General features: G+C 32.8%; 1 protein-coding gene across 1 annotated transcript in view; it reads left to right on the plus strand.

Moving 5' to 3' along the window:
- Positions 1 to 8,548, plus strand: part of Smp_199590 (transient receptor potential cation channel,subfamily m, member, putative) — a gene marked incomplete at both ends in the record, with an annotated part of 28,721 nt that extends 20,173 nt beyond the window's left edge. The window contains 4 exons of the mRNA XM_018788675.1: positions 1,409 to 1,540; positions 5,215 to 5,383; positions 6,214 to 6,474; positions 8,376 to 8,548. Of these exons, the coding sequence (XP_018644719.1) occupies positions 1,409 to 1,540; positions 5,215 to 5,383; positions 6,214 to 6,474; positions 8,376 to 8,548 (735 nt within the window). The remainder of the gene's footprint in view (positions 1 to 1,408; positions 1,541 to 5,214; positions 5,384 to 6,213; positions 6,475 to 8,375) is intronic.
- Between the last annotated feature and the right edge of the window lie 434 nt (positions 8,549 to 8,982).

Consider the following 8,982-nt stretch of genomic DNA (forward strand, 5'->3'; position numbering starts at 1 on the left):
CGCGCTAATATGTTGGTAACGTCTGTTATCTTGATTTTACCATTTTTACTGTACTTCGATCATATTTTGTCATGGGAAGATAAACGTCCACATGTCAGTGTAAATCATCATCATCAAACTGTGGCTAGATTTACTGAAAATGCAGATGTGTCGGATAGAGAGGATATTTCTCATAAAAATTCCAAACGATCTGAACCTATGCAAAGAAATTTTACAGAAAAAATCAAAATGTTTTATACTGCACCAAAGACCAAATTTTGTCTTTACACGGTGAGTACTTAATTTTTATGGGTCTACGATATCAAATTATACTGTGGAATATCCGAAGACATTCTTATAAATTTTTATAAATTTATTATTTTGTAAGCCTTATCATATACTTTGACTAAAGATGACAAAAACGTTCTATCTACTATTTTGTATCCTTCTTTTGTCATCTGTTAGTGATCTTAAATTATAATGCTTTTAACCATTTTCATTGATCTACTAAGCTGCTAAGGCCACATACTTCATGATATCCTGCACGTAATTAAATGGAATCTTTTCGTACCTATAATGTTGAGCCAAGTTTTACTTAAATGGAGCAGGTAATTTTACTTTTTCCAAGTCTCTCACTGTCTTTCTGGATAAAAGAATGTCTGAAATAAAGTCTTCTGACTTGATTCCTATTCGACATTTTATTATCATCGTCACCCAAACGGAGTCGACCTAAGTAAAACATGACAAAATCGAACGGAGAAATTGTGTTGATGGTTCATTCCTCGTTCATCCCTACATCACTCGTTATGGAGTCAAGTCGTTGCCATGAAATTGTAAATAATATCTATTCTTCTTTAACTTGAAACTACAGCAACATATGAGTTATTGATATGATGGTCAACAATCAACCCAGATAATTACATCTCCTTGCAGTATTTTTCACCTCTGTAACAGTCGTCTTAGGTGAGAATTGATTATCATAAATCAAACCTAAATAATTAATTTATCAAAGTACTTCAGCGTTCGGAAACTGTTGAATAGAAAACATATCATAAGTTATATTACTTATTTAATGATGGCCTGAGATATAACAAAATTGTTACATGATTAAGTTTCGCCGGTCGTCAGACTGGTTGATATTGATTAGTATCGATTAAACGCATAGATCAATGAATTCCAACACAGTAGTAAGAAGATAAACCAAAATGTCCATTTCAGTGGTCAGATATCCTAGAGTAGAATAGAATAACTATTATTACTTCATAATTTTCAAAGATTCAACAGTTGATAACAACCCGTGATGAAAGTTTGTTAAGTTGGAAAATGGTTAGATATTGTAATTTTTTAAGATTACGTCTGATTATCTTTCGGAAAAGTTGTATTTATTTTAACTAATGTTGCATTTTATACTCTTGTTTTGAAATTATAGATGGTCTATGTGATATTTCTGCTATTCTTTTCGTACACTTTATTATTCAGTACTCTGCAGAATGAAATCACTATACATGAAGGTTTTATAATGGCCTATTTTATAGCCATGATAATAGATATAATTAGACAGGTAAATGTAACAGAACAAAGATATTAATCTACTAGTTAATTCTCATTATTTTAAAAACGTATAAAATGTTCGCTGTTACATATTCCTAAAAGGGTAAACATAAAATTTATAACATGTAGTCCTGATATTGGTGAATATTCTTCAGTGTGATTTATTTAGTATGATCTCAGGCCAAAAACACTGGAAATCTAATAAAAACTAAGATATTTTTATGTATATATATTTGGGAAAATAGAATATAATGCTGAATACATCGTTTTTAAGTGTACTGAAACCCTCTATAAGATTTGTATGTTTAACGCCACACTAGATCCCATAGAAATACTGATCTACAACGCTTTGTAGCATCAATTATCTACGAACGTTATAAATAAATCTCCAAAAAACCGATCCATAATCTTCTGATACTTTTTCTACAAACTATAAAACCTGGACTAACGATTTAACTATGATGAAATACCGGAATGTGGTCCTAGCTAATTTACTAATTCAGTTCGACCTAATATACAGTAGTTAACAGTTTTATGAGGGACGGACTAAACAACCTCCTTTAACCTCACCTGTGATATGAAGGAAGTACTCTACTTTTGATAATTTTTTTACTTTAAGAATGTTGACAGAAGATAATATACAATTTGTTCCATTTCAAATAATAGATATGGTGATATACACATGAGGTTCACAATCATCACTTTCTGTCTAAATCAAGTTAAAATGTCCGTGACCATAGTTGTCCATAATTTTAAGTCATTGTATTTATGTTCATTGTCACTCAAAAAACCAGTGATCAGTGACCGTTGTTATGGAATGATTACTATGTGAACCATAAGATGACGGCACGCTTTCATAGTTCTTATTACCAACTTTTTAGTGTCAGATATTTTTCAAATAAATTTATCTCCGAAAGGAAATTGTCAGTCATCAACTTGAAAGATGTAAATAAATGGGACAGTGTTCTCGTTATTCGTTTAATTGTACTAGTAAAAATCAGGTATCACATTCATACAACTATGCGACATCCCAGCACTTCTAAATAATGATGACAAGACTAGAAATGAATTTATCACACATCTTACTAGAGGAATCTAATTGCAAGATTAGTCAAATATGATTTGCTTGACAGTAATAATTACATCAAGAAAGCGATATTACTAATTTTCATCATTATATCGTTTTTCAGAAAGTATATATAAAAATTAGTCATGTTAACATATTTAGCTTAGTGTCCAGATATATAAAAAAAGAACAGTTGTCACATTATTCATTGCGATATTTACCTGAATATATTTACAAATGTGTTAGGTTAAACAATATAATATTAAAAAATTGAAAATAAGAGTGATGACAATAAACGAAGCGTAGTTTAAACAAACTACAGTACATTTCAATTACATACATAGAAAAAACAGTAGAAACTAATGATTTAAATATTAGTAGTCAACGTGCATTATCGACTTACCTTCAGTAATTCCTCCGCCTGTAGCTCTTCTACGGCTACTGCCGGTCCAAAGCCCGGGTAAAGGAGAAAGGTTGGGCGTGAAGTCGGCAACCCCATCCCGTAGAATCAACCTTGCTAAAAAAAACGCTAACCAGAGTAAACCATTTAGACTGTTTAAACTCTTCCCTCCGAGTTGATGGAAGAATTATGACACCTCATGATGAAAGCTATGATTCTTCAGAAATCACGAGACCAATGGCCTTCTAACAACCAGGGCAACAATTAACATACGTACATGGAACGTCCGGACAATATGGGAGACCGTGGGGACCAATCAAATAGCTGCGGAAATGAGGGGATAAAACTTGACGGTTCTTGGAATCAGCGAAACCCATTGGAATCAAGCTGGACGGCTAAGGATAGATTCGGGAGAGACGCTGTTGCACTCTGGTCATGAAGAGGAAAACGCTCCACACACTCAGGGATTTGCACTGATGCTGTCCAAAGAAGCTCGAAATGCACTTATAGGATAAAAATCTGATGGGTCCAGGATCATCACAGCATCCTTCAAAACAAAGAAGGGAATCACAATGAACGTTATACAATGGTATGTACCCACTAATGATAGCAATGACGACGATAAAAATCAGTTCTACAATAGGCTGCAATCGATCATGATAAAGCGCCCAGGAAAGGACTGAAAATCCTAATGAGAGGACCTAAATCCCAAAGTAGGAATGGAATAAAACGGTCATAAAGATGTCATGGTGTAGTGAATGAGAACACGAGTAGGGACAATCGAATGCATTTAAGCACAAAATACAAACCGTCTTACTAAGATCGAATAACCATACAGTAAACAGTCAATTTGCAAAATAACAATCAATTGTTTCAATCTTCACTGTTCCTTCTGTAAATATCAATCCATCTTTTCTAATTTCATTGTTTATGCATTTTCCTACCAATTGCGCTTCATTCCTGTTCTTTCCTTATCGGTCTTCTGCCAAAATACATTCTATGTTTGACCATCACCAAATGAGAGAACTACGTAAGCATCACACTACTGTCAGTACCAGGAGTGGTCTTCAACAGAATGTTGCAGAACCGGATGAACGACTCAGTAGACGCACAACTTCGACATCAACAGACTGGATTTCGTAAGGATGGGTCTTGCACAGACTAAATTACAACACCACGACTCATCGTTCAACAATCAACAAGACGATTTGGACTTCGCAGATGACCTAGTCCTTCTATCTCATACACATCAACAAATGCAGATTAAGACAACTAGTGGAGCAGCAGTCTCTGTATCAGTAAGCCTTAACATACACAAGGGAAATGCAAGATCCTCGAATACAACACGGAGAACACCAACCCAATCACATCTGATGGAGAAACACTGGAAGAGGTGGAAACTTTCACGTTCCTGGTCAGCAGCATAATGGATGAACGAGGAGGATGTGATGCAGGTGTAAAGGCGAGGATTAGCAAAGCAAAGACAGCATTCCTACAGTTGAAGAACATATGTAACTCAAACACAACCGTCTGTCAACCGATGTCAAAGTCACAATCTTCAATACGAACGTCAAAACAGTTCTACTGTATGAAGCTCAAACTTCCAGATCTACCACAACCATCATCAAAACAGTACAAGTATTCATAAACAATTGTCTCCTCAAGATGCTGAATGTCCGTTGGTTGGATCCCATCAGCAATAGCCTACTGTGGGAGAGAACAAGCCAACTTCGAGTTGGATATGGAATTATTAAAAGACGCTGGAAGTGGAAGGACACACATTGAGGAAATCATCAAACTGCATCACGAGGCAAGCGCTAACTTGGAATCCTGAATGGAAATGGAAAAGTGGAAGGAGGAAGTACACAGTTAGTTGGGAATCGGAATCAGACATGAAAAGTATGAATAGCAACTGGAAAGAACTATAAGTGATTGCAGAGGTCAGAGTTGGATGGCGAGTGTTGATGGTTGATCTATGCTCCTCCATGAGCAGTGGCAAGTGTAAGTACGAAGGTAATGAGAAAGGAAGTGAGTAGGTAAGTAAATTAGTTAGTACGTAAGTAATTTCGATAATGTATTTTCACATGAACCAATGACAAAACCGTGGCGTGAATGTTTTACTGGAAATATTTTCGACTTTTGTTTTAAACTCTGTACAGCTATTTTGTTAGTTTATTTAAACTTCACTGGAAGTATAATCATATATTTCTCATCATAGATATTTTTATCACCTGGCGTTGGGCCTAAAAAAGTAGCAACTTGGTGGGATCAATACGAATGGGGCCGATCAGAACTTTTCGTCATTTTACTAGCACTTTTAAGCATGTTTCTACGTATTGGTTTAGAGACAACATTCATTTATTCTAAAACATTTTATGTATTAACATGTAAGTTTCTTATTTAAATAAACCATTACTTCATTAAACATTTATATATTGTTCACAAGTATGACGTTAGTAAGTATTGTGTTAAAAAACTAGTCACTGCTTAGTGATCAATCATGTATAAAACTGAGCTTGAATTAGAATTAACGAACTTCGATTACGTTTGTTGTATAAACGTTATTTGTTCTAATTTTATACAAACTAACCTCAAGGGTATTAAGTGAGGCACCATTTTTCAGGTACTTTTCTGTAATAATGATGTTTATAATGAACATCTATGTGTTTATAAGTATCATTTCTTAAGGTTAGATTTGATGATGTTTAAATAAATTGAGTGAGAGGTGGATTAATTATCAAATCGAAACTAGTGATACACCTGTAATATCTCAATTTACAACCCAAAAAGGATATTATAAATGATATGGAGAGCCAATCAGAAGTAACCTAATGAAAAAGTCAATCGATGGCAATCAGAAGTGAACTAAAAGTCAAGTACATTTCATTAGGGCCAGTGGATCAGTTTCTTAAGGATGGATTAGTATTTACATGAATGAGTATTAATACATTTCATTCAGTAGTCCAATCTACTTTCTCGCTCAATCTTGTGTTCTCACTGAAGCAGTCAGTTGAGGGTTAGCGCATGGCATAACGTGTATCAGTATCAGATTTCGAATACCATACGTCACAACAATAAATAAATGATTATTAGGTTTTTGATAATTAGTATTCACATATTTGTTGAAATAACTTATGATAAACTTTACGAGTTATACTATTCATTCATAATTTATTCTTTTCATTCACATTTATTTTCTTGTTATGAATACAATCAGTAATTACATGCTACATTCGCATATATGGTTTATATTCTTATCATCCGAATTTGGGTCCGAAACTGGTCATGATTCGGAGTATGCTTGAAGAATTGATTTCATTTATATTCATATTAATTGTTGTCTTCTTAGCTTATGGAATTTCTTTGCATGTTTTGCTCTATCCTAATCGTCATGAATTTTCATGGAGCGATGTTCGTGATGTTCTGTATTATCCATATTGGAATTTATATGGTGAATTATCATTAGATTATACTTTTGGTAAGTTTCTAAATCATTTTGCATTGATTTAAGCAATTTATCAAATACAGATTTGTGTACTTAGCTTTCAACTGGATTTCAGATGTAAGAGTTTACTAATACCACTTGATTGTTCAAACCGGAATTAGTTGAAGAGGGTTCGAACTTGCAATTTATTGATTGAAGGTTGAATGTACTTACCATTAAACCATTGGTCCATTAAATATGTAGTCTTGTTGAAGTATAAAATAATCTGTCAGCGGACAATGTCAAGATTATTTAAAATGATTTTTAGATAAATCTTGGAGATAAAGTGTATAACTTAATTATTGATTAATATGTTATGATTCAACACTGAGCATTATTATGACGTCTCAAAGTGAAATGATAAAATACTTGTTATAATAAAAGTGGAAGAAACGATACTTTTGTTCATGGAGGCTGATTTCGGATTACAAGCAAATAAATTGCAAAATATGGAATCACGGATCAATGAAATTATTATGTTTATAAACTCACAATTAAGGATATAAGTAAAGGTAATAACCAACCAACGATCTTTCACTCTATCCTTCGTGAAAAACAGTATACTTAACAATTTCTAGTTTAACTTATAAGAATTCACCCAATTTATTAAGAATAAGTATATATTAAGCTACCATAATGTATCAAGAATTTCGTAAATGACGAAGATCATAAGTTTGATTTCGGACCTAAAATGGAGTAAAATCTGTGACACCAAAGAAACATTTAAACGGACATAATGCATTGCAAAGTTGAGTGTTGGATTTTGGTCTCGACTTTATATAAAGTAATATTAGTGATATGGAAAGTAATAGCCTCATCAATCGGAGTACAATTGATATGTGAAACTATCTTTTTCTCAATCGTCCGTGATATGTATTCACGATTTATGAAGAGCCATAGATGCATCATTATGTAATATAACGAATTTGTTAACACAGTAAGTTATCGAGTAATTATTGTTTAATACAACTCACCTCAGTTTCTACGAATCTGACTGTTAATATGACTGCAAATAAATCATATAAAATGTGATGTATTTTTATATCATTTCGATTTATTATGAAAGTCAATTAAATCCTTATCACTAATCGTCGAGCTATTTCTCTTGTGTTCAAGTTACCTGGTAGATTCAATCTGGGATTATTAGAAGTGACTAAGAGATTGGATCAAGCGTTCAGTCGGCAAGACTGATCAGTTAGTTACAAATGTTGATGATCTGAAAAATACATATAACATGAGCTGTTAGTTGAGCAAAGAAGTGTAATGCTGATCGAAATGCTATATTGGATTACTACATGACTTCTTACTTGACTTCCTCCTACCTCTCATTAATGCTCTTAAATTTTGAGAAGCATTTTCGACTTCATTTTTCAAAATTGATAAGTTGAGAGCATTTGACCCTATAATCCGCCAGTGTGTTCTGCATAAGCAATTTCATTAATGTCTAGTTGAACAAGACATCGCCAACTAAGCTATTTGTTTCATTATATTAGTATTTTTTTTTAAAACGGAGTGATTATTCATAAACACTCCGATGGGTTGACTTAAAATAGAGGATACCTTGTTATTTCAATGGAAGTTGCAGATTTGTTTACAAATATCTTACATTTGCTACAGTTCTGTCTAATGGATCCCTACAAAAAATGTAAATCCTGTTTATTATATCTGATAGATATATTGTCCATTTTCAACTTCTTATGAATAAATAAGAGGATTTTGTAGTATGTCGACCTATTTGATGTCTAGTATTTTTTTCAAACGAGTGTACTGTTGTAAATACCACTTTTAAATGCGTACTTAACTAATCTACTAAAACTTGGAAACACAAATATACGCTTTCAGTATTCATTTCTGTGGACTAAACTGATGACTTTATTGATTTTGATTTTTACTAGCTAAGAATGATACTTGTGGAACCAATGCAGATGGAATAAATTGTCCAATATATCACTTCTTATGTCCTCTATTTTTGGCTATGTATCTAATGATTGCTGGTACTCTGCTTATTAATCTGTTAATCGCTATTTTCAGGTATTGCTTATTTACTATATATTTAATCAAGGTCTAAGATTATTTAACACAAAGTCAATTCAATATGGTGCAAAAGAGTATTAAATATTTTAATAAATGTCTAGATTTAAGTATTCAGTCACTTTGAACTCTCTATTTCTCTAAATAGAATGTCAACTTTTCTATGAATGAAAATAAAAGGAGCAGTGAAACAGAACATACATACATAATCTTATCCAACTAATAAACTTTATTAATGTAATGCATCATTATTTTAGTAATTAAAAGTAGTTTTTTATTTGGAACTTGTCATTCCATGAATGATTTATAAACTGGACTCTTACATTTGTCTAGTAAAATAAAACGACTTAGAGGTTCTGATTTTCAGATTGATTCTTGTTTGACTTGTATAAATTAGGAATGGAAGGATTCTACCAAGTGATGACCGAGAAAATCGATGCACAATACATTTCAAGAAAAGATCATTTTGAT

Source organism: Schistosoma mansoni (assembly GCF_000237925.1).
Source record: "Schistosoma mansoni, WGS project CABG00000000 data, supercontig 0367, strain Puerto Rico, whole genome shotgun sequence".
In the NCBI taxonomy this organism is placed as follows: Eukaryota; Metazoa; Platyhelminthes; class Trematoda; order Strigeidida; family Schistosomatidae; genus Schistosoma; species Schistosoma mansoni.